The following is a 21,098-nucleotide window of genomic DNA, read 5'->3' as shown; positions in this document are numbered from 1 at the left end:
CTGGATTTTTATCCCAAACTTAGCCATTCCAGGCCAGATTGGGGAAGTTAGGTGGGTTTCTAATTTTTTACTACCAGTTTGCACAGAAGCATCCGGGCGGAGCCTCCTGCCGCTGCTACTATCCGTTCGTCTGATCCGGCCCGAACCGGGAGCACCCCCTCTGAACTTAGGGAATCCTAATACAGTAGAGGTAGCCCTCGACTTACAACCACAATTGAGCCCAAAATTTCTGTTGTTAAGTGAGACATTTGTTAAATGAGTTCTGCCCCATATTACGACCTTCCTTGCCAGTTGTTAAGTGAATCATTGCAGTATATGTTCGTAACATGATTGTTAAGTGAATCTGGCTCCCACATTGACTTTCCTTGTCAGGATGTCGCAAAAGGGGATCACATGACCTTGGGAAAACAGCAACGGTCATACATGTGAAACAGTTGCCAAACATCTGAGTTTTGATCACGTGATCATGGGAATGCTGCAAAGGTCAAAAGTGTGAAAAATGGTCATAAGTCACTGTTTTCATTGCTGTTAACTTTGAACGGTCACTAAACAAACTGGTGTAAATTGAGGACTACCTGTATTTCAAGGTGTCAAGGAGCTCCAATTTGATTGGAATTTAAATCCCTGCAAAAAAAAATGTTGCTATTTGTAATGGGCTGACTTGACTCATTCTTAATTCCAATTCCGATTGTCTCTAGATATGGTGGCATAGTTGTGGCCCGCCGGTGGCCAGCAGAGCTGGTGTCAGATTCCTGGAGTCTAGGGAAGGCTCTGCTAAGGGCTCTGCGTCAGAGGCAGAGATGGGGCCAGAGCTGTCTGACAGTTATCAGCTATCTTCGGAGTTGGATATCAGTGGGGCAGAAGAACAGCTGGAGCCTGTTCCCAATGTGTGCATGCGCAGAGCTGCCAGGAGGAGGGAACAGCTAAGGAACAAGGGCCAACTCGGGAGTAAAGGTACAGGTGAATGGTGAATGGCCTCTCCCATAGGGAATAAAGAGGAGCGAAAGGGGAAGGGAGTTTGCAGGATGACTGCAGTGTGCTTTTTGTAGGGCTGCCCTTGGAGATGATTTGGAACCTATAATTGCTTCAAAATGCAAAGGCCCAACTGTTGGCAGGAAGAATTGGGTTAGTAGCATGACACCTGTGTTGTGAGGTTATTTCATGATTACCTGTAGATTTCTGGGTCCAATTCAAGGGTGGTTCAAACCTTTAAAATCCTACATGCTTCAGTACACACGATTGTTGAGCTGTCTCTCCCAACAAGAATTAGCCTTTTTTTGTCTTTGGTATGTGTCTCTGGTACCACCCATCAGCATTTCTGGCTATTGTGTTCTACAATTGCCTTCCCTAATCTGATGCTTATCAGCTATGTTGGGCTCAGCTCCCAGAATTCCCAGTTGGCTTTCAAATACAAAGCAGTTTTGCTCACGCTGAACTGCCCTTTTGGATGCAGGAAACTCATTCACATTACAGCAGGGGTGTCAAACTCGATTTCATTGAGGTATGTGTTTGACCTTGGGGGACAGGGGGGCATGGCCAGCTCAACATCAGTCGTGTCGGGGGTCCCTGTGGTGGCCCAAGTGCTCTGCCAGCAAAAACAGGCTCCCAATCCCCATTTTTGGGTGAGACAGCCTCCTGCAACCCTCTGCCACATGGCCCTCCTGAGCTCCATTTTTGCTGGCAGAGGGTTGCAAGAGGACATCCCAGCCGAAAATGGAGATCGGGAGCCCATTTTCACTGACAGAGACACCATGGGCTGGTCCTTTGCTGTCTCCAGGCTGGCCCCATGGACCAGATCTAAGCACCCTGCAGGCCGAATCTGGCCCACGGGCCTTGAGTCCGACACCCCTACATTACAGGCTTAAACCGTTTCAATTATTCCACGTCCGCAAGCAGGGAAACAAATAAACAAACAGGAATCTCATTCATCAAACTACAATACCAGGATTTATTGGGAGTAGCCGTGACCGGTACAAAACCAATCGTAAATTTGTTGTGTGGAGATACTTAAGATTTTGTAGAGAACATACACCGTCCATTTGTATCCACGTCCTACCTTTATACAGTGTATTTAATAAATTGGCTACATCATCACCTGCCTCCTGTAGACTTTACATAATTAGTTAACTAGGGCAGCATGTTAATCACACATGTAATTTTCCCAATTTTCTGTCTCCTGAGATCCAATATTTTGCATAAAATGTTTCTATTGCAGTAATCATATATTAAAGAACTATGCAATATTTTCTCAAGTTACAGTACTACAAACATCGTAACACCATAACATCTAAACTCACTGTAACATCTATTTCTGCATAACCAAAGCAAGCCAACATAACAAAGCAAAGCCACCAGAAAGCAGAAATCCCTACACCATTCTAACGACAAAAAAAATCAAGTACTGAACCTTACTTTGCCTCACCCCCTGTCCCTGTCACCAGCCAGTTTGGGGGGGATGAGCATTCCATTGAAACTTTACAGTACAGAGATATATACTGTATAATGAGCACAACATCGGATCGCACATTGAAGAGATTAGCTGTAGAAAGAAGGCCTCTGTGTTAGATGGAACATCCATGGTGCCAGTGAAATATTACATCCCTTCATTAACCATGGGTTATTCTAGATGGAGAGCAAGCATACCACATAGGTAAGACACGTGATGGGAAAGCTGATCAGAAAGAAAAAGTATTACCGATTCAAACTTTCCCCTAAAGAAGTACTGCATTGCTCAAGGATTTGTTCAGAAGAGAGGTCATTGCTTTTCAATGGGTTTAAACCTCTGTATTTAACTTTCATAGTCTTTGGTTTTGAACTCACTTTTATTGTTTTGTGTTATATGCAAACCTCTCTCCGGAAGGGTTTTTTGGGTCCTACCCTGAAGGATGGATTGGAAATAAATAAAATAAAGAGTCTGATCTCTCCCTAGTAATTAAGAAGCTCCCAACTGGAAGACTTAACAGCAGTTTGAGTTGTATTACAACAGGGGTCCCCAAACTTGGCACCTTTAAGACTTGTGGACTTCAATTCCTAGAATTTTGGGAGATGAAGTCCAAAAGTCTTAAAAGATGCCAAAATTGGAGACTCCTGTATTACAGCTTAAAAGTAGGACTCCACTAAATGCCTTGCCTCCCGCTTCCTTAGTTCTTTCCGTTGCCATTCCTGACCGAAGTTAGTATCAGACACGACAAATTGCGTAAATTACATTTATTGCTGATACAAAGCAAAGCTCAGACCCACCATCTAATTCCCCCCCTTCCCTCAGGTGTCAAATGGTTCTGAATAGATTGAGGGGGGGGGAATTGTCTTCTACTCCCCTCTGGATACATCTCATGGCATGTAGTCAGAGAAGAACAGCACCAGGTCCACCAGAAGAAGAAAACAGTTTCAAACAGGTCTGGGGCCTTGCCTGCTACTTTTATTTCATTTTGGTCTTTGGACACCAGCTCTACTGATGTTGGGCATCATAGATTTGGAGGTGGAGGAGCTCCAAAGCATTTATTCTTGTAAAACAGCTTCCTCGTGTCTCATTGCAAGAGATACCTCTTGAAAATGCTATGGTTCTAAGTTTCTAGGCCATCCTTTTTACTATCTAAATGTTGACAAAAAGATAACGACTGTATGTGCCTTCCTCCACCCCACCTGGTTGATGGGAATTGGGCATTGAGCTCTGGCAGGAAGTCCTTTAAAACTAGGAGAAACAGGAGTCTTCTGTGACTTCACTTAGCACATCCAGAAGTAATTGGTAAGTCAGAGTCAATGCAGCCCTGCATGGAAGAGTCAGAGGATCTCTGCCTGGGACAACTTCCTTGAGGGCCAGCACAAATCTTCACAAATTGGGATCCTGCATCTTCAGAGTGTCACTGGCCTCTTTGCTACGAAACCAACAATCTTGAGCTAGAGCACTGCAACTTCGAATCCCTGAGTTACACAATGCCATTGTGCCTTCTGGGCCGCCTAATAGCAATAGCACTTATATACTTCACAGTGCTTTTACAGCCCTCTCTAAGCGATTTATAGATTCAGCCTATTGCCCCCAACAATTTGGGTCCTCATTTTACCCACCTCGGAAGGATAGAAGGCTGAGTCAACCTTGAGCCCGCTCAGAATCGAACTCCGGGAGCGAGCAGTGAGTTAGATCTGCAGTACTGCATTCTAAACTGCTGCGCCACCACGGCTCTTGCACAGCATGTGGCAGTTGTGTAATGATAACACAAACGTATCTGTGGTTATTTTATTACGGGAATCAGCCAAAAGCAGGATGCTCAAGAACTCCCAGTTTTAAGAGGCAGATGACAAAGTGGTTATTGAGGTTCTACTACTGATCTGTCGGCTAGGGGTATTGAATTTGCCTTGCCTATGCAGGTCCCTGAAATCACAGCCTTTAGACTTTCCAAAGGAGATTCAAGATGCAGGCAAAGAGCCAATGAAGACACTTATGACCCAGTGTAACTTCTTAATTAGCCATGAACCCCAAGATGTTCATGAAGGAATTAAGAGTTGGGAAATGCAGTTTGATACTTGACCGAAAAAAGCTAAGGTCTCGTGGGGTTATGAAGCAAGCATGATGGAATTGTAAGTAGTCCTTGATATATGATTGTAATTAAGCCCAGTAGGTCATTACATCATAAGTTGAGGTCCTGGCACTCATGTGAATGGAAGTAATTTTCTGGCCTTTTTTGAGTAGTCATTAAGTGAATGTTGTTCATTTGAATGGGAGGTGTTTTTTTTTTGTCAGAAATTAGCAAAAAATGCTAGAAACTGGCAAAAACCATCACGAATCATGGTCATTAAGCAAGCACTACTTATAGGAGCATAAGGACTAGCCGAGTGAAAATATATTTCTGATTTTGAAAAGCATAGTTTGACCAGAACTTAAAGAGTAGATTCTAGTGAGCTGCCTATTATGTTCACAGGTGAGTGATTCTTTGAGTTCCAAATAAGAAGAGGTCTCAAAGATGCTTTTTTTCAAGAGGCAACTAGACTTTCTGTTTTTTCTTTGAAGACGTTTTGCTTCTCATCTGAGAAGCTTCTTCAGCTCTGGCTGGATGGTGGGGAATGGAAGACTTATATTTCTTGCAGATGGCTGGTCATTGTACATTGGGGAAACAAAACAATTACTTCATAAATGCATGGCGCAACATAGGAGAACAAACCCATCAGGACAAGATTCAGCACTCCATCTGCATTTAAAAGACAAAGGCCACTCGTTTGAAAACAGCAAAGTCCACATTCTGGACAGAGAGGACCACTGGTTTGAAAGAGGTCACCTCTGTCAAAACTGAACAGCCCTCTCTCAACAGAGGGGGAGGGGTACGGTGTCATCTATCTCTGGTCTATAACAGTCCTTTCAACAGTTCCAAGAAGGCTCACACCCATTTGCACTACTCAGGTGACCCTGAGGACACAGATAAACCTCCAAGTGGCCTCAAGGACTCTCTAAAAGGATGCAAATGACCAGCTGTCTGCAAGGAATATGAATCCTCCCATTCCCCACCATCCAGTCAGAGCTGAAGAAGCTTCTTAGAGGAGTAGTGAAACGTCTTCCAAGAAAAACAAGAAAGTCCAGTTACCTCTTGAAAAAGCACCTTTGGGACAACCATGACCTGGATGACTGAGAATCTCCATAGACAAATAAGAAGAGGCTTTTCCACCAAGCCCACTGACTGTTATCTTGGCCTAGTTCTATACACAAGTTTCAAAGGCAGTGTAGCAGCCCACTGAAAAGTTTATGCGTGCTCCTTATGCGGGAGTAGGTGGGTGGAGGAAACACTGAAGTCTCCCGGGAATAGCCTGCATCATTGCAACGCAGAATTTGCTCAGAGGATCTACTAGACACCACATCTCCCAAATAGGGTGGGGAATAAAGCAGCTACAAGAAAGGGGGCAATGGAGATGGGAGGGCATAGGAGAAAAAAGACAGACAAGCCAGGAGGCAGCTGACATTGGAAGAAAAAGACCATCTTATCTTTCCTTAGACAGAACACATTAAGGGGGCCACCGGTGAGACCAGATTCCACATAAAGAACTTGAAGTTTAAAGGGCGTAAGATCCTCGCTAAAGGTTATACCCTGGTGGGATGAGGATGGTTGGAGCGGAGAGCCCATTTCAGCCACACTGGGGCATGGTTTGAATCTGGTACATTTATGTGGTGGCAGAAAAATATCCCGGTTTTAGGCTGCCAGAGAGATTCCATTACACAGATGGCAAAGGGCACCGTAGGAGTTTGCCCAGTGCGATTGACACCCAGATCAAAAGGAAACGGTAACTGGATTAAACTGCCAGGATAACCAAACTGCCCTTTCTTCTGCCTTTTTTCTTTTCCCAGCCTTGCTACCTACCATTCTTCTTTACTTCTGAAAGCCACTGTCTTGGCTGCCATGGTCTCTCTCCCCCCCCCCCCCCCAAATAGACCACACATGCCCGAAGCCATCAGAACCTACTGTTCAATTGGCAGCACAGGAAAAGAGAATATGGAGCTGTGGTGCACACTGATGCATGCAGGGGCAACAAGAGGCATTGCCTCTCAATTTTCATCCCTCGGAGCTCAAAGAGCAATAGATTGTCTCTTCAGCTGCAAACCCTCAGGTGTCCACAGGATTAGCTTTTAGTGAATGGTGGGATTTTCAGTCTATAAGGGAGGGCAGGCATGGAGAGGCCTTAAATAATAACAAATAATAATAATAAACTACAATTCGTACCAGGTAATCAAATTTCCCAAGGTTAAATCAATAAGCCAGCATTGGTTTCCTTGCAACAGTTGTACAACTAGTCTTGTTTCAATGCCCCTCCTTTATTCCTGCTTATTGTAGACAACTGGTTCATTACAAAAATTAATCAGCAGTACGCAAATACAAAAGAATAATAAAGTGCAGTGTGTGTGTTTTCTCTCAGATGCCTCTGGCTGGGCAGTGTGTGTGTGTTTGTGTGTGTGTGTGTGTGTGTGTGTCTGTATGTGTGTGTGTGTATTGTGCATTTATTAAAACGAAGAAGCATATTACAAAATATTAACCAGAGGCCGACAGTGGTTTTAGAAAATGCAAAGCATTGGCACGAGATGAAGAAGCCACAGGAACAAATGAGACAGACATGGCACACAGGACTGCAAAAACAGCTGATGCGGAGTGGTTACAAAATTCTCACAGATGCTAAAAGTATCAAATGCCACGTCCCCTACTGTTACCGGCAAGTGGACACTACTTGCTACCTTGGTTTAGCCTCAGCATCTGGAGCTGAGATCTCGGACACAAAACAGAGCTGCTTTTCCCAGATCGAGGGAAGGAATGTTCTTGGCCCACACCAACACATGGGCGGTGGCAGTAGAATGTGGAGTTAGCCCCGCTCCTGGTTCCCCATGTGGTGAGGTGCTGGCAGTGGTGGTGGTTTGAGAGATCAGTTCTTCAAAATGGCATCGTAGACTTGGTAGACGTACTGGGAGACTTCAGGGGCTCGGCACTTCAGAGACAGCTGTTGGAGAAAAGAGGGAAGGCAGGGGAATTATTTTAGGAGTCCCTGAGCAATACACCAATGGTGGAAGGTTGGGGGGACAGAGCTAAAAACTGCATGAAGATGGTCCCAAATCCCTTCAATTCAACACTATGCCTGTGATGACTAATCAGAATTTAATTTTTCTTTGTAAAAAAAAAAAAAAACCGGCCAGGAAAGCTTGCCCAACATGCTAAACCTCTGTGTGCTGCGTGGTTGATGTATTCTAATCAGACCATTACATTCAACAATAAAATAGCATATTTATCTAATTACAGCATGTTCTACCAGCACAACTGCCCTTCCTTAACCTGGCTTGAGGGTTGAGGGTGAAACTAGCCAGTTTTCCTCTTATGTATAAGGGTTCAATCATTTCATGGAAATGATTCATAACAGGAAAGGGACGGTGCCTAACAGATGGAGTTAATTTCAAGCCTAATCAATTATTGCCAACATGATCATAATAACAATGATTTGTGCTGGAGACGTGCAAACTAGACAGGCCCAAAATTTGCCACTCAGTGGATTAAACAGATGATTCATTAAGGACGGTTTTCTTTAATCAGGTGGCCACTTTAGTATTTTCATCTGTCCTCCAAATTTCCCAAGTGATCATGGTTATGATATTTAACTGAACGTCTTGAAAACATGGAGTACAGGTAGTTTTCAACTTGCAGCAGGTTGTTTAGTGACCGTTCAAAGTTACGACGGCAAGTGACTTGTGACCATTTTTCACACCTAGGACCACGGGGAGGCTGCAATGGTCGTAAGTGTGAAAAATGGTCCCCCTGGTCATGTGATCAAGATTCAGATGCTTGGCAACTGGCTTGCGTTTATGACAGTCTCGGTGTCGCAGGGTCATGTGATCATCTTTTTTAACCTTCTGACAAGCAAAGTCAACGGGAAAGCCAGATTCACCTAACTTAAATTGTTACTAACTTAACAAGTGCAGTGATTCACGTAAAACAACTGCGACAAGAAAGTTTGTAAACTGGGACAAAACTCACTTAACAAATGCTTCACTTAGCAACTGAAATTTTGGGCTCAACTGTGGTCGTAAATTGAGGACTACCTGTACTTCTTTTTAAACTGCGAGCACCAGCTCAGGAAATAGCAAGTTCAGAGAGAGGGAGAGGGAGAGGGAGAGGGAGAGGGGGAGGGGGAGAGAGGGAGAGAGAAAGGGAGAGGGAGAGGGAGAGGGAGAGAGAGAGAGAGAGAGAGAGAGGAAAGACGAGATCCAAACAAAGGCCTAGAGCAGTGTTTCTCAAACTTGGCGACTTTAAGTCCTGTGGACTTCAACTCCCAGAATTCCCCAGCCAGCTATGCTGGCTGGGGGATTCTGGGAGTTGAAGTCCACAGGACTTAAAGTCGCCAAGTTTGAGAAACACTGGCCTAGAGGTTCAGGGCATTGTTGCCTCAGCAACAGGACCTTACCGTATAGTTGGGATTGCCAGGCTGAATGCGTAGTTCGGCCAGGATCCAGATGCCATTGGTAAGCTTCAGTGACTGGTACAGCATGTCCTGGCCTTCCACATTTCTCTTGGCAATGGTATATATGTTGTTGTTCTGGAGCTTACTGGAAACAGTATCTAACAGAAGAAAGCAAGTCCCTTAGATTTTTGGAAACCTTCCAAGCTTATCACCTGCCTGAGATCATACCAAGAGACAATCTAGAAAATTGTAACAGTACAAATTGCTGTCACTGGATCATGCTTTGTTGCTTGCTGTGCCAGCCTTCTCTTCTTGCCAACTATTCCGGTCCACAATTCAACGTTAAGAGCAGTGTTTTTCAACCTTGGCAACTTTAAGTCCTGTGGACTTCAACTCCACAGGACTTAAAAGTTGCCAAGGTTGAGAAACACTGGTTAAGAGTAAGAACCCACTTGACAATCTACTTCCATTCCGTTTCTGGCCCTTTGTCTTCCTCTGCTGTAGATGAGCTGAACATGCAGTACCGTGAAAGAAAGCAGACGCTGGAACAATATCCTAAGAAGAGACCCACTCAAGTTACAAAGGGCCCAGTTCTAAGGAGATTATCCCAGATTTGGGGCAAAAGATGAGCGGCCATTTTAACACGCATTCCTTCTCTCTCTGTACGTATTCATGGATGCAGGTACACTAATTCAGCTATTGCACATTTATTAGCTACTAGGGGCCATCAGCAACGAAGAGAAGGTGGCCAGTGCCTGCTCTTTCAAAGCCTCTGTGGGAATCAGAGTACAGGGTAGTGGGCCTCTGGTTTGCCTTCCTTCCTTCTAATTTGCTCTGCTTTTGACCAGGTAACTAAGAAAAGATGTGGGGGCGGAGAGAGACAAGTCCCTGCTTTTGAGGAGCTTAGAGTCAAGATCTTCAGGAGTTAACACCTGTCATCCACACTTTCCAGGGCTTCCTTTCCATTCGTATTTCTTCCTTAATTGCCAGAAGATTCCATACTGCGCAGTACCCTCCCCAAATGCTATATCATTAATGTAGAGCAAAGGGCTGGGAAGTGCAGCAAATATATCCATAAGCCAGCATGCCTTTATTAATGAACGCTTTCATTTCCTGTGTTCTCCCAAGGTAATATTCAGAAGACGCTTCCAAGTGGATCAGTTTAGTGCTAGATCCACTTGAGATCCTAGTATGGTTGACTTAAGGGGCCATGCTGAAGGGGTCATTACTCGCCCCCTCCCCCCTCACACATATGGAAACATAAACATTCGATCTCTCTTTAACTACATTCACAATTCAATGGGTTTGCTTTGCCTTTTTCTTGGTTGCTGTGGAAACTGAGACACCCGGGCAACTAACTCATCTTTTCCAGGGATTGTGTCCTCTCTACCCCAACTTTTTTCTCTTGAGAAATTCACCGTACAGAACAATCATCCCCTTTCCGTGCAAAATGAACAGCTGCTCACCACCATGGAGATTTGAAAACGTGACTTTCTCTTGAGAATCCTGGGACAAAAAAAAGCCTATTATATTTTATAACAGTGATGGTGAACCTTTTAGCCATCGAGTCCCCAAACTGCGCGCGCATGCCCAAACTGAAAGGTGTGAGCGTGTGCGAACATGCACGCATACGTCAACATGCATGCATGGAAATGCGCACGTGCATGTGCATGCATGCGCAGCAGAGACCCAAAGACCAGCTGGCTGGCAGGGAGGGGGGGCATCCCAACACTGGCAGCATGGCAAGAGGTAAGATCTTTTTCTTTTGTGAGCTTCTGCTTCATCGTTTGCAGAGAAAGAGAAGCTCACGAAAGAAACACCACGGAGTTATGACCTGGGGCAACGGTGTGCATGCTAGCAGAGAGGGCTCTCTGGCACGTATGCCATAGGTTCACCATCACAATTCTATAATTTTTTGGTGTGTGTGCATGTATCTCAAGTCAGTCTGGATTCTTAGCAATTGCCTTATAAGTCCCTGCAGAGCCCATCTGGTGTAGTAGTTAAGGTAGGAAGCTACAACCAGGGAGACTGAGGATTCTAGTCCCCCCGAGCCTCATAGCCAGTTGGGTGACCTTGGGCCAGTCACTCTTTCAGCCCTAGGAAAAAAGGCAATGGCAAACCACTTCTGAATTCTTGCCAAGAAAACGGCAAGGACAGTCCAGCAAGTCAAAAAGCTGACTTGGAGACACCAAAATAAATGCATAAATAATTTTTTTTTAAAAAAACACCTGTAATTACCTGCATACTGTCCTTGCAAAAATTAATTCTCCAAACGTATTTAAAAATCACATATTTTATAAACGAAGATCTGGTTTGCATTCTGAAGGGTTCCAAAACAGTCCAATACATTTGGGTTAATTTCCAACTTGGAGCCCAAATACAAATTTTGAATCAGAATCCAAATGTCCATGTAATCCTTCTGACTGCCCCTGCAAATTAACTACAGTCTAGATTCTCTTTGATAGAACTGGGTAAAAAGTGCAAGAAAAGTAGTCCCATCTGAGGGGATGAGGAATGTCAAATTTCAAATAAATAGGTTCAGGGACTTTCACACACAGACATACACACACACACTTTTATGTTTATTTTCAGATTTTTTCTTCGGACTCAGGAATTTCCAGCAAAATAGCTGCCTCTGCAATGATCAAACCTGCTGTTTCAGAGGAGGATATACATGAGGGCTGTCCAAAGGAGGCTTTGATAATTTGAGCCTAAGTTCCCTTTTTTGTGGCAATTAATATTAAAATGACATGGAGATTAGAAGTGGCTCTAGTTAAGAAGCCTGCAAGATTTCAGGAGGAGAGATAATGAGCTGGGTTTTGGGGATATAGATATGGGAGAAGAGGAGAGTAAATCTTTTTAACAGGAGAATCATGATTGAAGCCAGTCAAGTTGGCTGCACATTGACCTAAGAGTAATTGTAAGCTCGTTGGCGCAGAGGATGCCTTCTCTTTACCCCCCACACTGTGCATTTAATACATTAATTGGGTTCTTTTTAAAAAAACAAACGAACTGGTGAGAGTCTCCTTTGGGGAACAGGATCATTCCCTTTCCTTCAAAGGTGTCAACGCCAGTCATCCAGCTTTTCCTCCCTTTCCCTCCCATGCCAAGGCTGATGTCAGCTTCTCAGGGAATGAGCCAGGTTGCTAGGCAACATTGCCCGGCAGTGCCAGACACGTGAGGTAAACCGGCAATGGGCATGTGACGGGCTTGCCTTTATAAAGGGGACCCTGTGCAGAGTGGCAGCACAACCTTAGTACCAAATGAGGCAGATCGTTTGGCAAAGGTTCCTGGAGAGGCACGGAACTTGAAAGGAACAGCCCTCCCCATTTGCTGTTGGTTGCTGTTAAAAATACTTTGGATTCCATCAGAGCTTCGCTTTATGATGATCTGTTGGAGGAGGGAACAAAAACTTGCAGTCAAAAGTTCGGCCTGGCAAGTGGCAGTCCCTCCAGCAATAACACTCTCCAAAACTTTTTTTTTCTTTTTAAAGAAGTGTTAAGCATCTGAATTGATGCACCTACAGTTGATGCCTGAAAACATAAATTTATCTTGTGTTGAATATATTGAGCATACATTTCAGGGGATTATACCGAACTTAAGTAAACTGCTGTTAAGAGCCAAAGACTTGGATAGATGGATCAAATCTAGACTGACTAATTGGGACAATTCCTTTGACCTCTTTTAAAATCATTGTTCTGCTTCAGGTAATACTGTACCTTAATAATTGCTACCAGCCTGCCTTCCATTGAGGACCTGTATACTACATGAGTCAAAAAGAGGGCTGTGAAAATATTTACAGATCCCTCACATCCTGAACATAAATTGTTTTAACTTCTACCCTCAAAATGATGCTATAGAACACTGCACACCAGAACAACTAGACACAAGGACAGTTTTTCCCAAATGCCATCACTCTGCTAAACAACTAATTCCCACAATACTGTCAATTTATTTACTAAGACTGTATGACTATTCTTTTTCTCATCCTTCCTAGTACCCACTTACAACTATAACCATGTTGCTTGTATCTTTACAATTTATATTGTTTTATTTGCTTCCTAGTATGATTTGATTGCTTCTCATCCTTCCTAGTACTTATCTCTTCCCACTTATGACTATAACCATGTTGCTTGCATCTTTACAATTTATATTGCTTTTTTTGTTTCCTAGTATGATTTGATTGCTTATTAGTAACCTATGACTATCACTAAGTTTTGAATCTTATGACTCTTGATGAATGTATTCTATTCTATTTTTCTTTTATGCACACTGAGTGCATATGCACCAAAGACAAATTCCTTGTGTGTCCAATCACACTTGGCTAATAAAGAATTCTATTCTATTCTATTCTACCAGGGGTGTCCAACCTTGGAAAGACCATGAAAGAGGATTGGGGAGGAGACAGCATGAGAAGGCCCAAGATTTTCCTTAAATTTGATCACTGAACATGAACTGCTACCGTACAAGCCTATCCATTATTTCACACCGGCTTTGTGGTGGGATGTAGTCTGGATTCCCATGAGGGAGGGGCTGAATCCCAGAGGGACAGCTGACTTCAGAATGGCTTGATTGGCGGAACAAGAGTTAAGACGACTCCTCTCTAGCCATTCCCAGAGTGTATCTTTCAGCGATGCAAGTCGTTGCCTTAGTTGGGCAAGAATTCTGTCCAGAGGGGAGGAACAATAAAGGAAACTGTTCAAAAGTAATTCTAAATGTCTTTCTTGGTTCTTGGGGCCTGACAGCTGTTAATCATGTACAGTTTGCGACGTTATATCTGGAGGCCTTAGGTACATTGCAAATGTGTGTGTTTGTTCCACTCAGCGGGGGTGGGGGTGGGGGTGGGAAGGTTCCCAACCTTTTTCAGGCTCTTCCACACAACGTAATAAGAACAGCCCTAACAAAGCTTTCTCTAAACCCACCCCATCCCCCTTGCAGCTCTCATTATGATGGCACTTAAATACAGCCTTGACTACCCTAATTCCTGCTCAGCAGAATTATTCTGACATGTGCTGAGAGAACACCCCCAGCCTGCTATCATGGGAAAGGCACTGGCTTTGTGATCAGGGACTTAATTGCTACGCTCATGCCTTTCCGACACTCTGAACTTAGTCACCGCAGGAGGGTGACCTTGCAACTAAGGATGGGGGTGGCAGCAGATTAGGAGAGAAGGCAAGCCCCGAGCACACAAGGAATCTGACATCGAGAGTGTGCCTTGGCGTAGTCGGACACAAGCCTGCGATTGTGCGAAACACCTACTTTAGAAACGGCATGCCTGCTTTCCTTTTGTAGTGATAATTGGGCATTGGAACATTTTAGAAAGGGGGCAAGGAAAAGTGGTTGGTGATGTGTGTTTGTGTGGGGAGAGAGGGGGCTGTTAGAAACAGGCAACACCGCAACAGCAAGCTGAGAAACAAATGGAATTTTATTCCACGGAAACCAGATTCCGTCCTTGTAACTAGTTGCCTGAAGGAAACATCAATGCACAGACTTACTTTGAAGACATTTTGAGCACAAGGAAACTTTCTGCCATCCTGAAAAGCTTACCGTGTGTACGTAACTGTATAAAATGGATTTTTCTTCCTCTAAAAATATTTTTAATTACAAAAAGTTGTACAACTCAGTTGAGGCCATAGTAGACATTTTGTGGAAACACTGCATGTAATAACTAAACATAGACTCGGAGCTACTCAGCCTTATGGATAAAATTAGTATTGTTGCTAATTAAATCCTTGTCTTCTGCTGAAAATAGGCTCAGCTAACTGAATCATCAACTGAACTAGTATCTTTCTCCTTACTTTTCTCATCTTCCCAATATTGATTTCCCAATTTTAAGATTTAGGTTACAGCAGCCTACCTATTTGCTATGGCATTCGGTCAAATACATCAGGGCAATTTCTGGCAATATTGTACAATGACCATGATCAATGCTAAGGAATGAAGGAATGTTTAGTTCAATAGCTGGATAGATACAGTTATCACACCAGACGTAAAGTACCAGCACATGGATTAAGATAGCAAACCCCTGGCAGGAAATAAATCTATAGTATAGAGATTTATTTCATACCGGGGGATTGCTGCCTTAATGCTACAGGCAGATTTATTAGCTTCAGTGACTCTTGATGCAAGAGACGGATGTAAATTGGAATATAAGCTCCAGGTAAAGTCATCCTTGCCAACAAAATCAAAAGGGGAGAGGTGACTTTAAGAGTTATCTACAGCAGAGGTTGAGGGCAGATGTGCTCTGCAGGTTATGAGTATAAGGAATTAAGAAAATGCATAGACGTTGGTGCAGCAAATAAACATGTGTAGGTACAATACCAGATAATGAGCATCCTATATTTGAAGGCATTCCTTTAGTTACTCGGGAAGAAATGTAGATCTGTAAAATAGTGAAGCCTGGGTGTATTAATACTTTATTGTATAATATTACTTTTTATACTCAGCTGCCAGTTTGTTTTGAATTTTATCTTTAGTGTTGTGCACTTTAAGGTTTGATATTGTGCTTTAAACTGTTTTCACCATGCATATAAAATGAAATAAACAGGACTTCCAAGGGAGGTACTGTTCTGACCAAGGCTTCCCAAGAGCATGAAACAAACTCCTTGTCCCAATAAAAACCCCTTTTATTAATTTAATGTGAATTCTGCTCATTCACATCAAGAAAAATCTTTCAAGGGGGGATTTACAGTCACAAACCTTATCTGGCTTGGCTGACAGGCCAATATCTGCGGAACTTGGCAAGGAGTCTCAAAGAGTCACTATCCAATTAGCAAACTAATTGTCTCCTGTAAACTCCACTCCCTTTTTGCTCCTCTTTTATTTTCTCTGGGAGGGGCCATTCATTGTCTGGCCTTACTCCCAAGTTGAGCCCTGCTCTTTGGTTGTTCCCTTTGTCGGGTAATTCTGCGCATGCACACACTGGGAACAGGCTCCAGCTGTTCATCTGCCTCACTGCTGTCTGCCTCTGACAACAGCTGACAACTGGCATATGGCTCTGGCCCCCTTTCTGCCTCCGACATAGAGCCCTCGTCAGAGCCTCCCCCAGACTCCAGGACTGGTCCATGTTCCTCCCCAACCTCCTCACTGTCCAAATCGGCTGCCAGCTCTGCTGGCCGCTGGCAGGCCACAACAGGTATGGTAAACTGAAGATGACTCTGCAAAAGCAGAACTGACAACTGTGGCAAAGACCAAGGAACCAGTGAATACACCAGTCCTTGGAACCTCTCTGGATAAGGAAATGACGGAAGATTGCACACATGCACTCCAGATGGCTCTTCCTCATGAGGAGATACCAGGGTGATGGTTTTCTGTGGATTTGAACACCTGGAGGCAATGGTTTAGGTATATTGCTCACTGAAGGATACTAAGTTTGCAAACTTTACATTTTAATCACTTGGAAACTTCCCTTTAACTACTTCTAAACTATTAGAGACTTTTGGAACAACTACTCTGAAAACACTGGGTGAGTCTGCCAATTATGAATGAAAGGAAACATTAATCGTAAGAATTTAAAGGATCTGAATTAAACAGCAACAAGCTAAATACAAAGTTGATCTTAGAAACAAACTGGAAGATTTCAATTTGTTTTTCAATTGAATTGTACATATATTATACTAAAGGTGGGGGAAAATCTGAAGTGATTTATTTTGGTCTGATTTTTTTTTACATTCCAAACAACTGGCATTTTAACAGGGGTATGTAGATTTGTTTATATTCACTGTACATTCCCTCTGGTAACCCTTTAAGGACTTTCTGCTGATACCGAGACTGAAAAGATGTTTTATGAATTTGTTTAAAGATAACATATGGGAAAAGGGATAAGGAGATAAATGGCTGTAACCTTAGAGAGGGTGAAGAGTCATCAAAATTGCTTATGCTGTTGAAAGTTGGAAATCACCTGTTTATATTTTATTTGTTTATTGTGTGCCTACTTTTTTCCTTCTCTTTTATCTTGCACCTTTTAGTCCTTTTTATTCTCTTGTCCTTAAGTTTAAATCTAAGTGCATTAGATTTTACTATTATAATAACAATTCTTAAAATTTCACCCACAAATGTGGCCAGTCTCTCTCTCTTTTGATTTCATAGAAATAGTCATGAGGATGATCAGTAGGGCATAGTTTATTGCCAACATTTGCAGGCAACATAAACTGAAAGTCTACACGAGAGCACCACTGAATGCATAACTTTGGAATCAAATTGGCTACATAATAGGAAACAGAATATGAAAACATGTAATTCAGTCAGTCAGGATTTTTCAGATGCAGATGTGCAACAGGCCGTGAATTGCTGATGTCAAATACATGGATTAAACTTCAAAAATAGTCAACTAAATATGTTAGCAATATTTTACCTTGAAGTCATGCAATCAGATACAAAGATCAATGTAAGGAACATTTTCAATGACACTTTTATGTGGGGGGAAAACTTGAGAAGTTAGATAAGAAAACAAAAACGATAAGACAAATTGATGGTGTATCCCTACTTGGCTGGGGAATTCAGAGAGCTGAAGCCCACACATCTTGAAAGTTGCCACGTTTGAAAAACCCTTGATCGAGAACAGGGCTGTCAAACTTGTGTCATCACAGCAGCGTCACGTGACATATCGGGACTTTCCCCTCCCCCTTTGCTAAACTGGATGTGGGCATGGCCAGCGCACAACACATCTCTTCCATGGGACATGAGTTTGACAGCCCTGATCTAGAACCTGCATTTGCACAGTTCCTCATCTGGATCTTGAATTGACTAGATCAGTTTGGGTGATTCCAATCTTGTTGCAGGGAAACTTTGAATCCTGTGATCGAAAACTTTCCAGCGTCTCAAAGTCTGTATACAGCCACATCCCCCGATAATGAGCTTCCTCGCCCATAACAATTAAAAGGTGGTGGGAAGTGAAGCCTTTCAAAAGTGAGCTATCATTGGGGAAGTGGCAGCGTGTGTGGGATTCTGCCAGTCTCACTCGGCTTGTGAAGAACATGAAAAATGGGTCATGTGTAATAAGCAAGATTTTGTTTCATTACATTGGCTTCCCCTCGCTCCCCCGAGCTGAAGTTTTGCTCTCACAGCAATTAGAGAGGTTTTCTGGGCTGCCTTTTCCTCCTGCACCCCCACTTGCTGGTGTCTGAAGACTGGGGCTGCCAAGATTTGCAGGAGAAAGACAGAGACAGCAATATTGCCAGCTAGATGTGTACTACTCTGCTGGGAGCAATGAGGTCGGCAAGAAAATCTACAGAAACTCAGCTGATGATTTCCTAAGAAAAGGAACTTGTAATGAGGAGGTGGCAACAGGAGGGCTCCTCAGAGGTGTGCAGATTCTGAATCCCCTAACACCTTCTCTCCCCTCCCAATTGATATCGTAGATCAATGCCATTTGAAAGCAGAAAATACTTTAAAACTACCATAAAAGAGTCTTTTTTTATAGTTAAAAGAACCCACCAAAACATTGCACAAAAACCCAGGAAGCAAAAAATAACAATAGCAATAGTATTTAGACTTATATACTGCTTCATAGTGCTTTTACAGCCCTCTCTAAGCTGTTTTACAGAGTCAGCCTATTGCCCCCAACAATCTGGCTCCTCATTTTACCCACCTCGGAAGGATGGAAGGCGGAGTCAACCTTGAGCCGGTGAGACTCAAACTGCCGAAGTGCAGCTAGCAGTCGGCTGAAGTAGCCTCCAGTACTGCACTCTAACTACTGCACCACCTCGGCACTCAAGACGTGCTCAGTATGGGACATACTCTCACCTGTTAGGCATTATTGGCACCAACTGGCTGCTAACATCTGCTATAACAATGGGAAACATTCTCTTTCTCTCTTTCTGTATGGTTTCAAGCATGTATTGCCTGGAGTGGAATCTCTTTGGCATTCTAATTCTCTGAGTTCCAATAATAACGTAGCCCCATGCAAGCAGAGGAAGATGCTTGGAGGAGGCCTCAAGGCTTCAAAACAATGCGTGATTGTTTTAAAGATGAAAAATGTCGTGACAATACCACCTATTTCCACATAAAACATACTTTGTGCTTTGTGAGGGCCAAGCCCAGTCATTGCCCCAGATTACACTGAATTTGCAAGCAAACTTTCCTATCAGCAATAGAGCATAATTTAAATACATTGTGTTACCCAAAAGTCTGACAGATAAAATAACTTCATTCCTTTATTAATATGTGCTTTATATTAGTGGCTTTTGTTTAAGCACATTTGATGTTTTGAAAATATGATGGGGGAGCTCTAGCAAAATGATTTCTCTAAGGAGTACCTCATTCACATTTTTTTTTTTTACCTGCAGGGACATAACTGGTTGCAAAGCCCAATTTATAGAAATAGCACTTGTCTCCCCCTAAAACCTTCCATTTCCAGAAGAAATTGCCTATTCTGCTATTCTTTCTCCTTCTGTCTAGTCAGATGCACGTACCTACAAATAAAGTGCTGTGCTATAGCTGCATTCTTTTCTTTTCTGAGAAAGATGATGCTGTTTGGTTGCAGAAACTGTTTTAGAATGAACTTGGAAATAGAGATGATGCTGGAGGTTAGTGCCTCACTTTCAAACACCCCAATTTTGCACTTCTTAGAATTAAAATATACACAAGAAGTCAGGTGAGGCAGAAAGCTTGAAGACAAACAAGTTGAATCTCCACTGCATGCCTTTCTCTGCCCTCCCCTCCCCACTCAAACCCATGGTGGCTTAGCAGTAGAGAATAGAAAACAAAGGCTCAGTATGAACAGAAACCATTCCACGGGGCTGGTGCTGCAACAGCCATTCCTGCCATCAGCTCCCCTCATTTCATGGGAGTAGTGACCAATTAACAGCTTTTTCTGAGAACAGCAGATCAGTTGAACTAATTCGGGTTGAAAGAGGTGGTCCAATAAGCAACTAACATGCCAGGAGATACAGATCAAAATCAATGGATTGAATAGCACATTGAAACCTACATAAAGCCAATGTAGGACGCGCAACACTAATGTTATACGTTATGACAGCTGCAATGTGCCAGTCAATGATCAGCTGCACTTTGCACTAATTGCAAGTTTGTCAGCTATTTTAGAATGCATTGTGGTTTAGGTAGGTAGCAATGGGGACAGGTATTACTGAGTGAAGTAAGATCATTATGGTCCAGTTGAAAGTGCAATTGATGAAGATGCAATAGGTGAAGATCCTCTTGGCCACTGCCTTCATTCTACTCCTACAGTGCCTAAGATGTTATTCAAGTCCCATACCTGCCCTCTCAGGGGTGGTGCCTTACTTTTGAGAGACAAGAGGAATCATGATGGATCAAGAGTGACTTCATCTTGTTAATATTTAGCCTCAGTCTATTATTCCCCACTCAGACCCCCTCATTCTCCTGACACCAAGACCAGCACTGCATCACTGAACCAGCATGGGGTGGTTAATGTGTCAGGCCTGGAAGCCATTTTTTGCATTGGGCCTGCAGGCATGCCACATTTATTGCTGTGGGAAATTGGGAGGGGGGATTATATGGAGTGGGGTAGATATAGTCAAAATAACATTCCTTTCTCAGCAACATTCCTTTCGTTTGGGAGAGGAAAACCTGGAAACTTTCCGATTCGGGGTTTCCCAGATGTGCCAATATGACATCTCTTCTATGTTTCTTGTACAAATGTACAATTGGGCATATTAATATTACTGCGTCCTGAACAGAAGGATGATCTCTCCCAGTGGCTGCATTTAGATCAGGGTTGTCAAACCTGTGTCGTCATGTGACATATTGTGACTCCTCCCCTTCACTAAAATGGGTGTGGGGGTGGCCAGCTTGATGCATTTGGCCCATGGGCCACGAGTTTGATCCTCCTGTTTTAGATCATAAATAACAGGGAAGTAAACTTGAACTCTGTGACACACATCAGGTGTGTGGCCACTGAACTGAACCATAACAGCCACAGACTGGAACCATCCACTTACCATATTTTTCAAGTATAAGATGCACCTTTTCCCTTCAAAATAGAGGCTGAAAATCTGGGTGCGTCTTATACACTGAATACAGCATTTTGTGCCACCCGAAACCCTGCCCCCTTCACCAAAATGGCTGTGCAGAGCCTGTAGAAGGCTTTCAGAGAGCTCCTGGGGGCTGGGGAGGGCAGAAATGAGCAAAAAACGGCCCGGACAGAGGCTCTTCCCGACAGAGAGTCTTCCAGCAGCCAACCCACAACCATAGAGCGCACTCCT

At 43.3% G+C, this 21,098-nt stretch overlaps 1 protein-coding gene across 3 annotated transcripts in view; it reads right to left on the bottom strand.

Annotated features, from left to right (window-relative positions):
* Positions 1-1,928: 1,928 nt before the first annotated feature.
* Positions 1,929-21,098, bottom strand: part of AP2B1 (adaptor related protein complex 2 subunit beta 1) — a 91,905-nt gene continuing 72,735 nt past the window's right edge. For all 3 annotated transcript variants that reach the window (XM_081941987.1, XM_081941988.1, XM_081941989.1), the window contains 2 exons: positions 8,920-9,074; positions 1,929-7,467 (listed from right to left, as the gene is read on the bottom strand). In XM_081941987.1, the coding sequence (XP_081798113.1) occupies positions 7,393-7,467; positions 8,920-9,074 (230 nt within the window). In that variant the 3' untranslated portion in view covers positions 1,929-7,392. The remainder of the gene's footprint in view (positions 7,468-8,919; positions 9,075-21,098) is intronic.

This window comes from Natrix helvetica (genome assembly GCF_964273705.1).
Source record: "Natrix helvetica genome assembly, chromosome: 2".
NCBI classification, from domain to species: domain Eukaryota; kingdom Metazoa; phylum Chordata; class Lepidosauria; order Squamata; family Natricidae; genus Natrix; species Natrix helvetica.
This window is presented reverse-complemented; position numbering and strand designations above follow the sequence as displayed.